Raw genomic sequence first — 21,999 nt, 5'->3', positions numbered from 1 at the left:
ATGGTGCACATGGAACCATGTGGAGTAAAATCTAAATCTCAAATAGTCACAAGTATGAGATTTAGATGAAAGAGACTTGTAAGAGAGTCATTGTGTTTATTTCATTGTTTTCAGGTCAGTGTACATGTTTAATAAAGACAGTAATGAACAGGCAGCCGAAAAGGGACACGGTTGAAGCCGACAGAACCACCACTATCACGCTACCGGCCATATTGACCAGAGCTCCGAGTCCAGCTCCCACTATGATCTGAGCTAACTGCACCATACAAGTCAGAGCTGCGCAGTCCATTCCCGTCCCTCTGCTCTGCAGAGATTCGCCCTTCCCACTCTGCTTCCTCTTCTCCTGCAGGACAGAATGGAAAAGATCATTCAACATTAATTAAATGTATTACAGCTATAGCAAACAAACACACAAAAAATTACATAACGTTATAAATGTTTTATTGCCATACTTTCATTCAAAAAAAGAAGAAAAAAAAAATCAATATTATGACAAATTATTACACAGATTATTTTATTAAAACACTTTGGTCATAGAAAGAAAAAATATATTTTTTAACTTAGCATTTAATTAAAAGTACCTCCTCGTTTTATTTCTACTGAATTACTTTGAAATCCCTTTTAATTGTTTGATTAATTTTATTTATTTTATATTTGTTTTATTTTGCTCTATATTTGTACATTTTGTAACGCCTTAAGTTTGGTTTTGGACTTATATTTCACTTTATCTTTGAGTTTATCCCATGCATATTTTTATTTGATCCTGTGCATTCTATTATAACCTTTAACATTGATTTTTTTTTTTTTACTACGTCAATGTACAGAACTGTGATCTGTGATAAATATGTACAGTTTTACATTTACATTAGATGATCAAATATTTGCTTGTCCAAATATGTCAAAAAAAAAAACCAACAACAACAAACAAACAATTTCCATAGGGTGTACTTATTTTTTTTTTCACATGATCGCAAGGTAACAGGAATGTTCTGTAGACCTTCCAGCAAATGTAAACATAACTATAAACAGAAAAAGTTTCCTCACACTACCTTATTGTAGATTATTTCTCTATAATACGACAACACAGAGCGTTTTATTCCTTACACAACAATCTTTTCATGCATCAAAAATCAAAACCATTTCAACCACACCATATAAAAAAGTGAAAATAAAAGGACTTTCGATCCAGCATGACCGCAGTGAGGTTTGAAGGAGAGGAATGTCATGTAAGGATGGTGCGCCTTGTCCTTGATTCAGCTGTCAATCATTTCAATAGCCATGATTTCTCCCCTCTACTTTCTCTGAGCACAAGAACGATTGAATGTGAATCTGCGCTGCTGCAGTGCACATCTAAGAATGAGATGTTCCAGTCAGTGATGCATCTAGGTTCAAGGAATACCACTGTGACAAAACAATCTGTACTTCCACAGTTGTATATAATGACTACACACAATCGCCAGCACACGCGCTATCAAGCCCAGCTGCCTCCGTTCGGCTTTTATTCTGGCATGAATTAACTGCCCACGTTTCCACCACACACACACACACATACACACACATACACACACAAACACACACACACACACACACACACAGACCTCCTCCTCCTTGTGGTACTCTGAGATCAGGTTGAACGGGATGGTGTAAAGTGTGCTGGACATCACGCCGAACACACAGCACAGTGTCAGCGTGGAGATGATATTGGGAAACAGACCAATCAGACCCGTGCCCAATCCAAACACAAAGTAGCCTATGAAGTAGAGACCCTTCAAGCCAATGTAGGGCAGTAGCAGCCTCTGTACGTCTGCACATGCAAAAACAGACACATCATAGCCATAATCAAAGAAGCAATAGGCAAAAATAAATATACAGAATATTCCCATAATCCCAAATGTAGCTGGTCAGCCAAGTCATGTGAGTGTCTCAAGTTTGCTTCTTTAGTTTTGCACTGGAGCTATGAGGCTAAAGTAGGTAACAGGTAATACGTTAGCATCATGCTCCAAAATTTGATTTAGATTTTTAACGTATATGGCGCATCTGTCTGAGCTGTTCCTACAGAAACAATAACGTATTATAATCAGCGCATTAATATTAACCCATCGTTCACGTTACAGCCGGAACGACAGTCTGAGCCGCGCTGTTCTACAAAAATAATGACCAATCCTCTGACCAATTACATTCAATCATTTAGATCCAACTGTGCTGTGAGATATATATATATATATATATATATATATATACATACATACATACCATAGCACAGTTGAATCTAAATGATTGAATGTAATTGGTCAGAAGGTTGTTCATTATTTTTGTTGATCACATTATATATATATATAAATAAAATAATCAAGGAAGTGGATTGTTTTCCTTCATCAGTATGTCCAGAAGTGTTTTATTTCTCTTTTATCACAGCAATTGGCAAAACAATAAAAATATTCTTTATTAAAGAATCATCTTTCAAGCAAAAAATAATAATAATTTTAGCTTAATTTAATGCCGTGGAACAGCTGCAAAAAACAAGTTTGCTCCTGTTATCATCGACGTTATAGCAGTTATAACAGTTGTTATAACAGTTGTTCCCTGACCAGCCTCTCTTTTTCTAGTTAATAAGGCAAAAAATGCATTTTGTCATGTTACAGAGAAATTTTAGTACTAATATAAAACCATAACACTTTTAAGCTGTGATGTCCTCAGAACACCTCAAACACCTTCATTAATGAGAGATTGAGTCATTCAGTGTCACGGGTACAACAAGATTGAGCTTTCTGGACAGTCTAAGCCCCACTTTAACCTCACAGCTCCAGCGCAAAAATTAAAGAAGCAAACTTCAAACCTCAAACATGTCCTAGCTGATTGACTTTGCAGTACGCAAAGGTGGTGGTGTTGTTGTTTTTTTTTTTTTTTTGCCTGAACTTTTGTTTTGCAAATCTGCTTTAGATATAATCACCGCTTCTCCTTTTGATGAATGGCAACTCCAATTCTCTTATCTCTCAATAGAGATCCCGTTTAATGTATTCTGTGCACACATTAGAAGAGCAGTGACAGGGCACAGCAAGGTAAATACTCACAGGAATAGAGAGCAGAGGACACAGCATTGATGCACAGCCCCCAGCAGCCCACCTCCACCCCTCTCTCATAGGTAGCATATGCGGTGGAGTTATGGGGAGCATACGGGTTTCCCTTATACACAATCTGCAAGAAGAAGTAACACATATGACCAGAAATTTAAGAGCTATACAATGTATTGTGTGTTACCAAGTGATCAAAAATATCTAAATGCAGGGAAGGAAACAATAACATAATTCATAAAACCCTCTGGCTCTGAAAAAAAAAAAAAGGATATCTGTGCTCTGTACTTGAATTTCTAGGTTAAGTGGATTTATTGACACAATGGAGTGTTGGTTATCTGACACAATCCTAGACTTTTGTTGTCTTTTGAACAAAACTCATTCGTGCTGCCATGACAACAAGTTCTAAAGCTCCAAACCTGCTCAAGAGAAGGCTTATTCAATGTTACCAAGAGTAGATTATATATCAAGAAGTGAGTTTCAAATCATTATATCATAATGCGTGTGCACCATTTGCTTTTTTTGTGCGATGTAAAATTGTGGCCTAGTTCATTTCAGTTCATTCATACACTTAATTTAATGTAATAACTGAGCAATAACAAAAAAAAAAAAGGTTACAAGTTATTGTTGGGGCTAGTAAATTTCTGTTAGAGACACACTGACATACTGCCATGGTATATGATGAAATTATTGTAAGAGAACTCTATTTTGCACACGTTGTTTTTTTCTTGTTGTTGGGATGGGTTGTTTAGTATTTTCTTCCATGTGGGTCTTACATTTAGTTTGTGGTAAATTGTATGAACATTTTGTTTAAATGTAATAAAAAGAGCACAATTTTATTAATTCTAGAGCTTGAAATACCAAATCGCAAGTATGTCTGCTCTGTTATGTACATCTTAGATAACCTAATAGGCAGTGGTGGCTCAATGGTTAAAGGCTCTGGGTTACTGATCAGAAGATCAAGAAACAGCACTGCCAAGCTATCACTGTTGGGCCCTTGAGCAAGGCCCTTAACCCTCAACTGCTCAGTTGTATAAATGAGATAAATGTAAGTCTGGATAAGAGTGTCTGCCAAATGCCGTAAATGTAAATGAAATAGAGCGATTCCTATACAGCTTACATGTGCAGTCAAATAATAGAATGAACCTGATTGCAGTAGGATTGCACCGGTATACCAGTACTACAGTAGTATCGCGATTCTAAAGCTTCAAAATACCGCCGATGCAACTGTATCGTCAATAAACTAGCACCTTAAGTAATGTTGCATGTGCGGCAGTGAATACTATTTTCGCTAAAACAAGACATCTCACTGCTTTTGCAGAATATAAAAGCACTTCAGTGACACTTCAGTCAACCTAAATTCTTTACCTTAATCTTTAAAGATGACCTGTTTGCTACCGAGCGAGCTAACGTTGAGGTAACCACCGTGTGTATATACTACGATTAGCCTTGTTTGCCTGTAAGCAAGCTAACGCTATGCTAACCGCTGTGTCTGAATAATGAAATCAGGATTCCTACAAGGTGCTTGAAGTGCTTGAATTTGGCTTTTTGTAATTTAAGTACTGGAAAAACTTGAAAATAGCCATTTTTAGCCATTTTCTATCTAGTGGTGTTTAAAAAGTGCTGGAATTATAAAAAAAATAAATACGAAATCGTGTTTATTTTCAACAGAACACGAATACAATCTCTTCACTTAAAATATGCCCCCCCGCTGCAACCTTAACTACTTTTTGAAGAAGAGAGTGGCTAGTACTGGTCCGCGAGCACGGGGTCCTGCTTTCCAGCTGCAGACACACCTCTGTCTGTGGCTATTCTGTCCAGTGAGTGGCAGTGAGGAGCAGCACGTTCATTCACTTCTAACTTTCTCTCGGAGTGATTATATTACATTATATGATTATATTATATTAGATGTTAATTAGCGCATGAGCTCATCTAGCAACGTTTAGTAATTTTCCATTGAAAGTTGCTGGCAACAGTGCTCCTGCCACTCACCTTGACGTTATGGTGAAGACGAAGCAATGCCTGGGAAATTATTTCTCTTGTTTGGAATTTAAAAAGAAGCAGTAAAGAATATGTTTGAATGACATCTCTTGTATAATCCTTGAAAGAAAAAAAAAACCGCAAGCGAGTTCATTTCCAAATTCAGTTATTTATTCCTAATGTTGTGTTCATTCTTCGCTGAGGACAATTTCCATTTGCATGAATTCATTCTTCTAGGGAACAATAGATGAAATATGTGGCATATTGAATTAGATGCTGGACGACTGTATGATTGTTCTTGAGTTTTTTCCAATAGCCAGGTCTGTCTGTTTTCATTTGTATGTATTTCTGTAAATTTGGTTCATTTTGTAGATTTGAATTATGAATTAACACAATATTGCATGGTATCGTGATACTATTTAGTATTGTAATACTTCAGCTGGTATAGTATTGTAAGATATGGTTATGGTATCGTCACAACCTTATATCACAGTTAAACTGATCTGATATTCAGTACTGTGAAGAAGTCTTGGGCACTTGTCAATGGTGGATTGGCCATCTGCAGACAGCCAGTCCGCCCCATATATTATATATTATATATGTGTGTGTGTATATATATATATATATATATATATATATATATATATATATATATATATAAGCATCTTATTTCCATTGGCGTGGGTAAGTCACCAGCAGCACGGCCCAACTTGGTGGGGAGGGGGCGGGGTTTGTTGTTCATCGCCCTCAAAATATTTTTAATCTCCCCCTCTCAAAAATGTGTTTGGTCTGCTCCATTGCGTATCTTGAAACACGCCCTCTTTCATGTCTATTTCACACAGGCAGTGACATTGATTTCCACAGATGAAAAAGGGAAGGTGCTGACAGCTCTAGCATTACAGATTATTCTAGCATTACAGTTCATTCCCTCTCTCTCTCTCTCTCTCTCATAAACACAAACTCTCTTTCTCATACTCATAGTCATGCTCTTTCAAATATACACTTTCTCATCCACATACACCCAAACACACACACACATACACACTCATATGGGGCGCTGTATCATGGCTGACCCTGTGCTCTGACCCCAACTTCCTAACAAGCTGCGGTATGCGAAGAAAAGAATTTCACTGTGCATATGTATATGTGACCAATTATTATTATTATTATTATTATTATTATTTGCCTGTTTTACAAATATGTCTTGATATCTGTTCATTGCTACTTCAAATAAATATGTTTAAATAGCATTTATGTTTCTGTATTGTGTTATATTTTTTATGCTAGTAAGAGGTGTTAAAAATTGGTCTAACTATGAATGAGCCGGTGTGTTATGATGTGACGTGTTGTGGGCCGGGTGTGGTGGTCCACTCTGGGACGGAAAGTCCAGGGCCACTTTTTGGTCCAAGTTCACGCCTGGCACCTGTGGCAGCACAAAAAGAAAGAAAAGCGCTCCTCACACAACTGTCCCCGTGGTGCTGAAAGAACAGCTCTGCTTCAGCACTACTTCTGTTTTGAACAGCTCGACAGCATGTGGCTACATAAACACACACGGCTGGCGGCTAATGATCACAGCGGCAGTTCTCCACCGTCCTGCATCCTCCCGACGGGAGAGTGTAAAAGGGCTCTCCCCCACAGCCAAGTGAGCTACTGCTTCCATGACCCTGCTAATCCCTTTCTCACTGTCTCCTGCAGAAGAAACTGGATCAGAGGAAGACTACGCTTCCTGCCTGCATCTCCAAAAACCCCTGGTTGCTATTTTTTCCCCCCATTAATTTAATGGTCATCTATTTGGAGACCCCAGCAGAGATATTCTGCCCTGTGCACAACACACAGTGAATATGGTCTATACACAGCAGCAAATTTATTTAATTCATTCAATTAATGAATTTCAGGCCAGTTTGTATAGAAATAGCATTTAAATATTAGCTTATTTTGGAACTCAGTAGGGTATTCTTTAGGTCGAGCTATTAGAGCAAAAAAAACAAACAAAAAAAAAAAGATATAGTGTGCCTTATCAGTTAAATATGGATAACGTAGTCATATACAGTTACATCCGTAGTTGGAGTTTAAATGATTTGTTTCAGTTCAGCCACAAATGAGCTCCATCTCACCTGCCCCATAAAGTCAGTGAAGAAGAGCATGTTGCAGAGGAAAGCAGTCCAGCCCAGCAAGTGGCTGATGCATAGGCAGCGGTAGTGACTGGGCATGTTAATCATGGCAGACAGTAATGATTTCAGAGTCATCCTCTTCTGTACCTGCAACACACACACACACACACACACACACACACACACACACACACACAAACGCAATGGATGGTAAGGTTTCTTAATCAAATCTGAAGCCGTGGCGAGAGTCTGAACATTTATATGCAGAGTAATTACAGAAGGTTAAAAACCCTGCCTAATAACCATGAAAAAATGCTAACAGTTATAGAAAATAATTAAATAATAATACAAGTTATCCAACCGAAACTGGACAGTTGAAGATTGGTAAAAGGCCGGGCGATGTTTTTACAATGTATACGTATACATGTATATATTTATACAATGTATTCTTCTGCTTTTGTAGCCCATCTGCCTCAAGGTTTGGCTTGTTATGCTACTGAGATGCGGTTCTGCTCACCACGGTTAGAAAAAAATTGGTTATATGAGTTACAATAGCCTTCCTTTCAGCTTGAATTAGTCTGTCCATTCTCCTCTGACTGCTCACATCAATAACACATCTCTGCCTGCAGGACTGCGGCTCACTGGACGCGCACCATTCTGTGTAAACTCTAGAGATTGTTGTGCATGAAATTCCCAAGAGATCAGCCGTTTCTGAAAGACTTAAAAGTCAAAGGCAAAGTCACTGAGATCACATTTTACCCCATTGTGATGTTTGATGTTAACATTACATTTTTGAGATGTATCTGTATGCTTTAATGCGTTGTGCTGCCAAATGATAGGCTGAACGATGCATAAATGTGCAGGTGTACAGATGTTCCCAGTAAACTAGCCGGGGAGTGTGTGCGTTAGCATTGTAGAATTTTACCTGTCTATACCAGCGGCTCTGACAGTAGTGCATCTGCAAATCACAGGTTTATTGTATGTAACGCACTCCTTCTAATAGATTGTCTTTTCTATAGTAACACCTCATTCACAGGGACTTGTGTGCTGGAAAATGCACATTAATCGACTTTTAAAATCTGTGCAATGATCGATATTAAGTTTTCTGTGAGGAGAGGAAATAGTCAAAGCTAAAACTGTAAATTTAGGTTTTCTGACACAGGAATGTGTTCCGGACAACGTAGTTTACACTTTGTGTTTACTTGTTCTCTTGGACAACCTGTGCTTCTTTTTCTTTTATTAAATTAAGACAGAAAGAGAGAATCTGGTTGTACGGTTGTACTCCGGTAATAACTAGCAACAGCAAACCGCAGCTTATTTATAGCAAGCTATTACGAGTAGATAACCATGTGGGTAATGTCAACCAATGGAAAAATTACAGTCTCGAAAACTGCAAAAACATTCATTTTGGCTAGATTTGATACACAAGACAATTGCTATTTCCTGCACAAGCTGACCATTTTGATATTTCATCTGCGATCTGCATTCTCTATATAGAGTATATTAATATATATGAGTGTTTGCTTTTAAAGAGCTTTTCCAAAAAAGCTCTGGGGAATCAAAAATCCTTGCGAGTTTGTTGTGAGAAATAAAGACTCGGGCAAGCTTCAGGCCATTACCAAGTATCTCCTGATAATAATAAAAAAAGGAAAGTAACTGGAAATATTGGAACGGCAAGGCCAATGCTATTGCTTTCGCTTATACGTCGAGGACATTTGAGTTTGAGATGAAAAGATGAACATGAGACGACTGATCAGAATCTCAGCTTTCATTTCCTCATATTTACATCATTACATTGTACCTTTTGTTTGAACCGACCCATTTTTTCAAGTGATCCAACATATCGGAACATGTATGTTAAATATAGGTTTGCAACAATTATTGGCACCCCTATGAATTCATATGGGAAAAATATATTCGAAGTATATCCCCATTGATATTTTACATTTGTTTAGTACACCTGTGCGACTAGGAACAGGAAATTGTTCAACTATGATTCAGAGGCCAAATTCCCTTGGTCATCCATCACAATGAGCAAGGCCAGGAAAAACAGTTGAATATAACAATTGTTTGATATCCATTAGAGCAGAGAATTTTTGTGAATTTTTGTGAACAAAAGATCAAAAGTTTCAACAAGAAAGACAATTTTTCACCGCCGCCTTTGCGCATATTTACCAAGGGTACCAATATTAGTGGAGGGCACTGTATTTAGATCACAGGAACTCACCACATAAGCATGTCTGAGTGACATCACTGAAGAAACGGATGTGGTTTAAGGAGGATATTTTCGTGAACCTTGTAATCTCAAGGCACCAACTATGTCTTGGCTGCTCAAGCACATCTGCAGTAAGGGGAAGTATTGTGTGCATTAAATCATTTTTCGTTGAACTGTCACTCGAATATGACACAACGGTTAAACCATTTCATGCTTATCATCCTCTGTGGCTGCTTGAACTGAGAGCCGGAGCTTTATGAAGCAGAAGAAGAGCTCTTAGCGACAGATGGTCTATTGTGTAAGACAAGTAGCTAGTTAATCACTGAAAATAGAAAATATAACAGCATACACAAATAGCGTTCAGATGAAGTTACTGGTGATTGTGGTTGTAGGCCATTTTAATTTGATATTGAATATCCTCGTAGTGCTTGAACAAACACAAACAGCAGCAGTGTACATGTGATTCGCTCAGAGGGCACATTCTGATTGCCATGTATTCCACGTAATAAGGTTAAGACGGATGCAAGTGCAGATAAGGGCTTTTAATAAAGAGAGAATACAAATCATAAGACAACAGCGTGGTCAAAAACAGGCAATGGGTCAGGCAGTCAACAAACAGGCATAGACGAGGCAAGGCAAGAATCGAGAACGAGAAACAAGAAACAAGATCAAAGAACATGAAACAAAAAGAGGAACAAGGTACAAACACTTGGTACGGTGATAACACTCAATACTTCGCAAAGTCGTCGTGTTCAAACATTCTCTTTATACTGTGGTTGTGAGTGCTGTGAATTTGATGCAGGTGTGCGTGATTAGAATGAATGCGAGTGTTCTGGGAATTGCAGTCCATGGCGGCCATGTTTGTAGGCCGCAGAGCAGGATGGGAAAGGTAGTCACTGGTTTTCTGTGACATGACACTGAGAGATGGAGGTGGTTTCATTATGAGCAAGTCCAATAATATACCAAATTCCCAGCAAGTCACAGTTCGTCACTGTATTTACCTGGATGTGGGCGATGCACAATGCATTGCATGTACCCATGTTACATCCCCAAACAGAATTTCACAATTTGTGCCTCAATATCTAATATGACCAAAATTAATCCATACTTAATCATGACATGATACAATCACATCACAACAATTACACATCTCTTGTGGTCTGGACTGAACTTTTTTTACCTTAGTGGTTCCAAAACGCTTTATACGGGTTCTCATTCAACCATACACACCAATGGTAGCAGAGCTGCCGTGCAAGGCGTTAGCTTGCCATCGGGAGCGACTTGGGGTTCAGCGTTTTGCCCAAGGACTGTGGAGTCACTTGAGCCGGGAATCAAACCGCCGACCCTACGATTAGTGGACAACCACCTGAGTCACAGCCGCCCACAGTCTTACCCCACAGTGCTGCTAATTCTGAATTCTGATTGGTCAGTGAGTGTTGAGTAATTTTCGATAACAGCAGCTCTGACAGTATTACAGCTCCAAACAATAGCGTTATATTAATGCACTCATTCACAGGGCAGCACTAACAACTTGCTCACAAGAATTTGTGCGGTGGATGAAGACTGAGGTATTTAACAAAGAAAAATTAGGAGGAACACCTGTACACCTGCACACTCGTGCAGGTATCTAATCAGCCAATCCCGTGGCAGCAGCGCAATGAAAAAGATCATGCAGATACAAGTCAAGAGCTTCAGTTACATCAATCATCGGAATAAAGAAAAGGTGTGATTTTTATTTATTTATTTATTTATTTTTTAATCTTTTTTCTCCCTCTCTCCTTTCGCCGAGCCCCACACGAATTTATGGAGATACTAGAGATCCAGATCCTTTCTGCCTCTGGATGGAGCTCAAATCTTCTTTAATTCCAGACTGCTGGGACTACGGCTGCTCCTAACGCCATACAGACTTCATATAAATCCATAATGAACTTTTTCACACTAACTGCTGTTACCCAGATGAGGATGGGTTCCCTTCTGAGTCGGGTTCCTCTCAAGGTTTCTTCCTCTTAAAACATCTTAGGGAGTTTTTCCTTGCCACCGTCGCCACTCAGTGGCTTGCTCAGTTGGGATAAATTTGCACCTTTAATATCTGTATACCGTGTTGATATTTCTGTAAAGCTGCTTTGAGGCAATGTCTATTGTAAAAAGCGCTATACAAATAAAATTTAATTGAATTGAAAGTGTGATCTCTGTGTAAAATTGATTGCGGCATGGATGTTGGTACCAGAATGGGCTGGTTCGAGTATTTCATAAACGCCTGATCTCCTGGGAATTCCCACACAACAGTCTCTAGAGTTTACACACAATCGAGCGAAAAACTAAAAACATCGATGGAGTGACAATTCTGTTCGTGGAGATGCCTTGTTGATAAGAGAGGTCAGAGGAAAATGGCCGAGCTGCCAAGAAAGACATAGTTACTCAAATAATCCCTCTTTACAACCGTAGTGAGCAGAAAAGCATCTCAGCATGCACAAAACATCGAACATTGAGGTGGATGGGCTACAACAGTAGAAGACCTCGTTGGATTCCACTCCTGTCTGCCAAGAACAGGAGTCTGATTGGCAAAGACTCATCCAAATTGAAGACTGAAGATTATTTTAAAAAATCACCTGGCTTTTTTCTGGTCTTCAACAGTCCAGGTTCGGGTGAGTCTTTGCCAATTATAGCCTCAGACTCCTGTTCTTGGTGGATATGAGTGGAACCCAACATGGTCTTCTACTGTTGTAGCCCATCCGCCTCAAGGTCCGATGTGCTGTTCATGCTGAGATGCTTTTCTGCTCACTACTCACTCACTTAATGGCCAGACACTCCTTCTGACAGGAGTGGAACCTGATGTGGTCTTCTGCTGTTGAAGCCCATCCACCTAAATGTTTGATGTGTTCTGAGAGGCTTGTAAAGAGTGCTTATTTGAGGTACAATAGACTTCCTCTCAGCTCAGACCACTCTTGTAATTAACCTCAGATGTCTCTCATTAACAGCGTGCTTCAGCCTGTAGACCCTCCCCACTCAGGATGTTTTTGTTTTTCACACCATACTATGTCAACTCTAGAAACCGCTGTGTGTGGAAAAAGGAGACCAGCAGTTTCTGAAATGCTCAAACCAGCCCATCTGGTACCATGCCACGATTAAAGTCACTGAGATGATATTTTTTCCCCATTCTGATGTTCGGTGTAAACATTAACTGAAGTGCTTGGCTTTCATCTGCATGACTGTATGCGTTGTGCTGCTGGCATATGATAGAGATAGAATGTGCAGTTGTACAGGTATTCCTAATAAAGTGGATGCTGATTGAATAATCGTTGATATAAGAAGTTTTCTTTAAGGAGGTATTTATTTAGCCTTCATGGAAGAGTCTTTAACATCAATGTACAGTTTTCTGTCAAGGGAAAAGCTTCATGAGACTTCAGGAACTGGCTAGAAGGAAAAGTATGATGTGCCATTCGTTAATAATTAAACAACTGGTAAAGTGCAGCGATATAAGAGGAATACAACACATATTCCTCAGGACGGCATGTGTTTTATTTCTCATTTTATAAATTTTATTCCTTCCCAAAGCTCAATAAATTCCAATAAAAAGAAGGCGTATAAGAATTTGACAGAGCGATTCAACAGATGGCTCACCTCAATGCTCGGCTGCTGGGAGCTGGATGTGACGGAGTTGGCCTCGCTTAGAGCCGAGAATGAGCGAGGTCGAAGCTCAGGCTCTTTAGTCACGGAGCCATATGTGGAACCATTCATTACTGATGGCTGCAGCAAGGGGGCGTCGGGGACCGAGGGCTCAGTGGGATGCTGCTTTCCAAGAGGCTTCTCAGGAATGCTGAAGAGGTGCACAGTGAGGAAGAAGCCCCAGGTGAGCGCTGAGAAGAAATAAATGACCTGGTACTCTGAGCCCAGCAAGGCTCCCAGTGCAGAATGACCCCAGTCCATTGCACCAGTCAGGTACCCACATGCTCCACCCAGACCTGCAGAGCAACACGACACGGGATATCATGCTCAGTGAGATAAAACTGTCTTAAAGAGATACAAGCCTCTCTTTTGTGCTTTTATGGATCCACTTTCTCAAAGCGTAGAACTAATTCAATCTGTCCATTTGACCGTATTCATTATACCCCAACTCTGATGAATTCTGGTTCTGATTGGTCAGACGGTGTTATATCTGTAAGTACAGTGGATAGAAAAAGTCTACATACACACCCCTTTTAAAATTGTAGGTTTTTGTGATGAAAAAAATTAAACAAAGACAAATAATGTCAGATCATTTTCCACATTTAATGTGATATGGCAACTAACAAAATTCAAGTGAAAAACAAACTGAAATTTTAGGAAAGGGGAAGAAAAGGGGGGAAAAAAACTTATAATAACAATAACCTGATTGCATAAATGTGCACAGCTATTAACTAATTGTTAAATTTCATTTTGCTTGTAATACAGCCCTCTGTCTTTTGGGTAAGAGTCTACAAACTTAGCACATGTTTATTTGGCAATTTTATTCACTCTTCCTTGCACAAATTCTCTAGATCTCCTGTGCACAAGTCATTCCACAGGTTTTCTTTAGAATTTAGCTCTGGGTTCTGACTGGGCCAGTTTCAAAAATGCTCATCTTCTGAAGCTATTCCTTAGCTGACTTAGATTTGTGGCTTGGATCATTATCATGCTGTAAGGTGAAATCTTTCTTCATCTTCTTGTGTCTAACAGAGGCTGGCCGGTTTTGTGCCTAAATAGACTAGTATTTGGAGCTATCCATGATTTCCCCTATCTTGACTAGAGCCCATGTCCCACCTGAAGGGAAGCAGCCCCACAGCATGATTCTTCCACCACCATGCTTCACCACGGTCCTTTGGATGATAAACCGTCTTGGTTCCGTGCCAAACGCATCTTTTACAAATATGCAAAAAAAAAGTGTTCTAATATCTATTTTGCCATATAGTTTGGAGTGATTGTACAGTATATACTGTATGTTTTGGCAAACTTAGGCAGGGTTTGTTTTTTTTTTTTGGCCTCTGTCTAGACACCCTTCCCCATAGCCCAGACATGCGAAGAGTATGAGAGACTGCTATTATATGCAAGGACAGACCAGTACTTGCCAGACATTCCTGTCTTTCCTTTAATGTTGCCGTAGATCTCTTGGCAGCCTCCCTGATAAGTTTTTTGTCTGTCCTTTCATCAGTGTTGGAGATACATCCCATTCTTTGTAATGTCACTGTGGTGCCTCATTTTCTCCACATGTTGATGATGGCTTTCATAGTGTTCTATGCTACATCTAAACTCTTGCAAATGATTTTGGATCCCTCTCCTGATTGGTACCATTTGACAATGAGATCTCATACATGTTTTATAAGCTCTCCTCAGGTGAAACCAGATGAAAAGAAAATCCTACAGCTGATCTTTATTTGGAGTTAATCAGAATCAAATCACTGATGACGGGTGTATGATAATTACTTCCCCCCCCTAAAATTACTTGAATTTTGTTGGGTGCTGTATCATGATAATGGTGAGAAAATATCTGACATGACTTATCTTGTTTATTATATATAAACTATATAAACGGTATTAGAAACTGAATTATATTAGGCTTATATCCATTTCTCTATGCTGTGTAACTATCTAAAACACTTAGTACACCAAGTCAGTAAGTTTTTAAACATCTTTATGCAGACCTGAATGTTTTTACCACCGCATTTACTTTTTAAACTGCTAACTGATGTGATTGTTTCTGTATTTACTTTTTAATAAATTGTTTGTGACAGGTTTCATACAGTAATCAGGCACATGGTGGTGTGAGCTTGCTCAGCGGTCTCAGGTCCATGTCCCACCCGGGCACTTAATTTTACAAATCTGCTACAAAATCTGCAAGCACAATGTCTGGCTCACAATTAGAGAAGGATAAGCGACAAACATGTAAGTGTTACGGCACATTACATCAGGTCTCCTATATAAAATGTATAAAAAGTTGAGCAAATTCTGTGAGAAAAGACTAAAAGAGGGGAAATAAAGTAAAGGTAGGATTCAGATGCGCAATATACATACAGTTTGATAAGTCAGTGACTGCATTTCAGAGGTTACAGCGATATTTGCACCAGGAACGTTACATTTATTTAGATCCAGGTTTATGCAGGTACTTCGCTGAGTGGAAAATCCACTGAATTTTTTTGCTTCTAAGTTTTTTCTAGTATAGTCTTGGCCAATTCCTACCCAGCAGTTTGCTCTCCCTGATCATATGACAGCTACCGAGCAAGGAGGGCAAATACTATCACGTGCTTCCTCCAAGACACTTGAAGCCAGCAAACTGCATCTTTTCAAACTGCTGCTTATGCTGTGTCACGGCATAACGCACTTGAAGGAAAGTGCGCATGAGCTCACAGATGGTAGGGATCAGTAGGAGAATGAGAGTATGCCACCCTTCCCACACAGCCAATTTTGCGCTCTTGGAATTCCCTCCAAGGATGGCTGTGGCATTCAAACTCGAAATCTCCAGATAATAGTGTGAACGCTTTTCTGCTGCGCCACTCAGGAGTCCGAACATTATTATTATTTTTTTTTATGTAAACGCACAAAACAGCCGCAATTTCAGTGAGGATATGACAGCGTTTCACAATTCTATGAAAGTGAGGTATTATGCCGTAAAGCGTCAAATCCAAACGACTGGCTCGAACTATTCCTCTGAACTGTCATATACGGCTAATCAAGATATAAATCTTAGGAAGAATGAAACAGATTGTGTGTGACAGGGTTTGTTCAGAATCAGATGGTGTTGTGAGAATGCTAGGTCCAGTCCTACCTAGTCATGTGCTGGGATCATGGGTTAAAGCTGAGAGCAACAGCAGTAGCACATGACCAGAGCACATTACTGCAGCTCAATGGTGTGTGTGTGTGTGTGGGTGTGTGTTTGTATACACATGTTTAACTTCATGAACAGCATGACATTGTAAAGGTCAGAATTTTTAAACTTTTTTTTTTTTTTTTTTTTTTAAATAATTGTGTATGTAAATGTGCAGTTTGGCAAAAACCTTCAGTTGCGATAACAGAGAAATGAAAATGAAGAGTGCGATCAAATAGCAACGAAGACACTTTTTCATTATTATTTTTTTTTAGAAAGCCTTAATTTAGATACAGCTCCTTGCTGTTATTTTTGTTCATATTTTTGTTCAAAATCCCCAAAGTTATTTTTTAGATGATATCAGCAGGTATTCCAACTATTCCAATAATAATATACGCAAGGCCAAGAAACATCCAGAAATGTATATCTCACCTAAATATTGAGGATGAATCACTTGGTGACTCGATAATGACACACACACACAAAAAAAAGCAAAAGGGTTCTCTCAGAGAGACAAACCACAGAACCATTCAGGATTCTCATTTGTTTTTCTTGTTACATTTGGTATACAATTGAAACACGACACATTTTATTTAAAGAAAGACGTACTCTTGGTGGGGAAAAAAGTTTCAATCTAGACCTCTTATGGATTATTGGTTGTCACTCGGAGGTAACCCTTAATAGTTCTGTCTAATTAAATAGAAAAATTAGGGTTTTCCTGTAGAAGCTTTTAATGAAGGTAAGGACGCTTAACTACCGAGAAAAAAACCAAAAACGAATTCGCCTTCTCGTTTTATTCCTCTGACTTCACGACCGTTTTCTAAAGTTTTATGTTTATTTCCGCTTCTCCATGTTAAATATGCTGATGCTAATATCGTACTTCTCATTCCCTGTGTCTCAGTATGATCTCAGAACACACCACTGTCAGCAGTGATACGCTGTCTGAATCAATCTGCTTCTCTCTCATCTCTTCTCCTTCACTTCTTCTTTGTACATAAGATGGCCTTTCAATCACAAGACCGAGCTGGTGAAACCTTTCTGAAATGATGCTTATGTAGAGAAAAGCTGATCTAAAGGTTTCACACACGTACACACGCATTCTCATTAATAAGGATATGTTAGCTAAGGAGTCATTATTTTCCTTCTATTTTCACTCTTCATGAGCTCACTTTCCGAGACACTTTTGTGTTTTAGGTGTAAATCGATGTGTTCCGTTAGGGCAGGTGTGTGTCCCCGTGACACCCGAGACGTAATCCCACTCATAAATGATCCTGCAGGTTCAGGGTTTCAGAAAAGGCACATGTACTTTATTTAATCTCTTGGCTGATGATTTTCTAATGCGTCAGTATCAGACTGGAGGCTTTACACTCATGTTCAGACAGCACTCCAGCAGAAAGTCGGTGTCAGCAAGATGGCCACAGGCACTTTGTTTACTGAGTGCAAAAAACATGGAAAAGGCTGTGGCAGCGTTCAGCAATTTCACATCAATCAGAAGGGAATGGTGCAAATTTGCTGGAAAACCTGCAAGAGCAACTTACAGAACAAGCAATAAACTTGTGCAGGTTACTGTATGTTGCATCATGTCATCTATAGAAAATATTTGGAAATTCTGTGAGTAAGGTACCAAAAAAAACGTGGAAATAATATAATTAAATAAATGACTTATTAAAAGGATAATAATTACAATTTGTCATGTGTTGGAAAGTTGTTTGTACTCAGATTTGGGTTGTGCCGATGTGGCCCGTGTATAAGTTCACACCTTCAAGATTGCAAGATGATTTTTCATCCTAATTTGTACATTTAAAATTTAACAAATAGAACTCAATGGCATCAACGGGATTGCCTTCGCCACCGAGGACTAGACGTCCTTTTTGTTACGGATTTATATGCCTCGGATACCCTTAAAATATACTTCAAATAAATAGAGGGGGCTATTGAAGAAAAAACATTTTAGAAATTTGACCTTGTTGTTTGAACTTGTCCCTTTTCTGATCGATTCCAAAACCTAATCAGTACAGTTTCTGGTTAAAATAATCACTCTGGATAAATCCTACAAACATTCAACCTAGAAACATTTTACATACGGGAATCTGGAACAGAGGGACAGACAGACAGACCATGCACATGTAAGTAACATCTCTGGACAACAAACAGGGAGGAAGCTTTTGAAGAAAAACTATTCAGACATTTGACCTTCTTGTGACCTTGCTCTTGTTTGGATCAATTCCAAAATCGAATCAGTTCATCTGCTGGGTACAATGATTATTCCATATACATCATACCTACAATCAATAACGCGTTCTTGAGATATCGCGCTAATGGTAATCTCAGAGGGACGGCCAATCAAAAAGCTTGGGGTACCTTCAAACATCTCCACTCACCAGTAAGCAGGGCGTGGTAATGCAGGCCTATCTCCTTGTCCTGGTAAGAGCAGACGTCAAACAGGTAGGCCTTCACCGGACCATCTATAAAGTCGGCTGAAAAGTCAAACAGGACCACTCCAAACATGACCACCACTATGGACCAGGTTTTCTTCCAACCCATGTTCTTCACCAGCACTGAAACATGAAACAGAGAAAACATGGCCTCATTTTTAATAATAATAATAATAATAATAATAACAATAATACATGCATCCTGATCTAGGCCTCTAGTGCCCATCCAAACTACACTAGCATGTAGTTACATTAGCATGCTAGCTAAGTAGCCAGCCATAGAGGTTGCTAATTTATTAGCTTGCTCAGTGTATTTGTTAATATGTAACAAGCTGTTAGATATCAATAGGTAAATATAAAATATATAAATAAATATACGGTATATTGCAGTAGTCATTTGCTTTACTGTAATGCGGACTTGAGTGTGAAGTGTGCAAGTATGACGCTCAGGGTCTCATATTTATAATTTGCGAAAAGACAAAAGCATTTGAATTTGTACTTCATATATTTGAATTATATACTAAGTATATTACATACAAAACGGAATACACCTCTAAAACGGCAGGTCTTGTGGGGTGTTTCCAGTATGCAGTAGTTAGTCCCTACCAAAAGCGGCCCAAGGAAGAAGAACCGGTGAACCGATGACAGGGTCATGGGCGCCCAAGGCCCATTGACGTGTGTGAGGAGAGAAGGCTAGCCCGTCTGGTCCAATCCCACAGAATAGCCACTGTGGCACAAATTGCTGAAAAAGTTAATGCTGGCTATGACAGAAAAGTATGGCGCACGGTGGCTTAGTGGTTAGCACGTTTGCCTCACACTGCCAGGTGTGTGCGGAGATTGCATGTTCTCCTTCCCAGTCCAAAGACATGCATGATAAGCTGATTGACATGTCCACATTGTCTGTAGTGTATGAATGGGTGTGTGAATGTGATTGTGATTGTGCAGGATTGTGTAGGATTGGCACCCTGTCCAGGGTGTACCCCGCCTTGTACCCGATGCTCCAGGTTGCACGCGACCCTGAAGGATACGCGGTATAGAAGATGGATGGATAGAAAGATGTCAGAACACACAGCTTTCCCTTTACTGGAACTAAGGGGCCCAAACCTGTTCCAGCATGACAATGCCCCTGTGCACAAAGCGAGGTCCGTAAAGACACGGTTTGCCAAGTTTGGTGAGGAAAATCTTGAGTGGCCTGAATAGAACTCTCACCTCAACCCCAGTAAACACCTTCAGGATGAATCGGAACTCCCTTTATCAGTGTCCGACCTCAATAATAGTCTTTTGGCTAAATAGGAAATTCCCACAGCCACATTCAAAAATCTAATGGACAGCCTTCCCAGAAGAGTGGAGGTTACTTTTGGGCCATATACACTTTTGGCCATAGTGTAGCGCTAAGGATGATGCCGCTTTACTTAAACACACCTGGCAACATTATGGAGAATTTTAACTGAGGCAAACACATTTAAGCAATTTTCTGATTACTTTCAAGCTCATATGTAGAATTATGTAACTGCTAATTACATACACACACACACACACACACACACACACACACACACACACACACACACACACACACGTACACACGTACACACATACACAAAGAAGGGGATTTCACATTCCTAGAGCAGGTTTGGAAAAAGTGCAAGAAAGCCTTACAGAGAAAACAGAAACAAGCCAATTTCTTTCATGTTTTAATTATTGTCAGGCTTACTACAAACCATAACCAGTTTGATAACAATTATAAAATGTAAAAGTACAAACAAGCTACAGCGTCTAAACAACCGGTGGCTGAACTCAACTTATACAGTAGCTAAACTTCAATAATTGAAAGTCTCACCTGATACCAGAGCGTCTCCATTGAGAAACAGAGTGATGCCTATGAGCATCATAACCCCCAGCGTAAGGATATAGGGTCTCCTGCGTCCCCATGGCGAGCGGCAGTAGTCACTGGATGAGCCGATCACTGGCTGGAGGATGAAGCCCAGGACAGGACTAATGAGCCACACCAGGCTGTAAAGGCTTCGCGGGAGTCCCACACTTAGCAAGACGGGCGTGACGAATGCAGCCTCAACAGCGTAGCAGAATTCCCTCCCGAACATCACCATGCCGTGCATGATGAGGCGTCCACGTGACCTCCTTGGAAGTTCCACAGTCCTAAACACGGCCCCGTCCATGGCATCGACATAGTCACTGTTAGGGCCGCAGTCTGTGGACTGGGGCTTCACAGTGGAGGTGCAGCTTCCTAACTCCTGTGGGAACTTGTAGGGCTTCTCTTCTGTCAGTAGAGTCATGATTTAGGCTTTCACAGAGTCTCACACACCGCTAAACTTCCCCAAATCCCAAAATGTAGACCTGCTGGTATCTACTGCATAACTGAGTGCTGTGTAAGAGTAGTACACGAGATGCGATCAGGACTGAGCAGGAAATTAAAAGCTGCCTGGTTTGGGTGAATGGAAACCGGTTTTCTCGTGTTGCCAAACGTACGTAAACATGTGACAGATTATGAGCTTAGAAGTGCCCACCCCCCCTCCCTCCCTCTCTCTCTCTCTCTCTCTCTCCCTCTCTCTCTCTCTCTCTCTCTCTCGCTCTCTCGGAACCTGAAAAGTTTAGACTCTTAAAAGTAAAAAATTTTCATCACTTCACCATACTGAGTTAAATTTTTCCCTCATACTGTAAACCCCTCACAAGGTTTCTTTTTTGTGCACATTAAGTTTATCAGTGATGTAAAACGTGCTCTCCAATTGGTTCAGACGACTGTGTTTAAGGGAATGTTTAAGAAGAATTTTCAAGACACCATGATTTCTGCTCCAAAATTTGTGCTTTCAGTTTATAATTAATTCCGAGTTTAGGTGTGGATTTAGACGTGCCCTGCTAAGCATCACGAGACCTTGTGTCTGCAGAGAGATCACGTGAGATGCAGCAGTCTGCCTAGGTCTGAAAGTCAGATTCAATCTTTAGTTAGGGCATGGAATACAGGACAGACGGAGTCATTTGGTTTCAAATGCCCCATTCCTTGCATAGCACTACACACTGATTCGATACATTGGCTATAAATGTTATATTCGTCGATTGTTTTCTAAAAACAGCAAACTCTTCGATGAACAGAAGTAATATGATGATAACTAAAGTTTCTAAAGAAATGAACTAAAGTGCCATTTTACATATTACTTTGGAACACTCTAAAATGCTTGTAGCGACACCTAAAACTTGGTTAATAAATATAAACACAATGTCCGGGAGATTCTTGAGAAGAATCTGCTGCCATCCACCAGGATGAGGAAGATGAGACGTGGGTGGAGCTTCCAGCAGGACAACGATCCAAAGCATACAGCAAAGGAAACTCTCAATCAGTTTCCGAGGAAAAAAA

The 21,999-nt window shown here is 39.8% G+C and overlaps 1 protein-coding gene across 1 annotated transcript; it reads right to left on the bottom strand.

Annotated features, from left to right (window-relative positions):
- Positions 1–82: 82 nt before the first annotated feature.
- Positions 83–21,138, bottom strand: slc45a2 (solute carrier family 45 member 2). The gene is made up of 7 exons (XM_017491939.3): positions 20,470–21,138; positions 18,576–18,752; positions 12,999–13,339; positions 7,166–7,309; positions 3,072–3,195; positions 1,599–1,804; positions 83–343 (listed from the first exon to the last, which is right to left on the bottom strand). The coding sequence occupies exons 1-7, from the start codon at positions 20,921–20,923 to the stop codon at positions 116–118; spliced, it is 1,674 nt and encodes a 557-aa protein (XP_017347428.1). The 5' UTR covers positions 20,924–21,138; the 3' UTR covers positions 83–115.
- Between the last annotated feature and the right edge of the window lie 861 nt (positions 21,139–21,999).

This window comes from Ictalurus punctatus, chromosome 18 (assembly GCF_001660625.3).
Source record: "Ictalurus punctatus breed USDA103 chromosome 18, Coco_2.0, whole genome shotgun sequence".
Taxonomy (NCBI): Eukaryota; Metazoa; Chordata; class Actinopteri; order Siluriformes; family Ictaluridae; genus Ictalurus; species Ictalurus punctatus.
The sequence above is the reverse complement of the archived record's forward strand: the minus strand, read 5'-3'. Positions and strand labels throughout refer to the sequence as shown.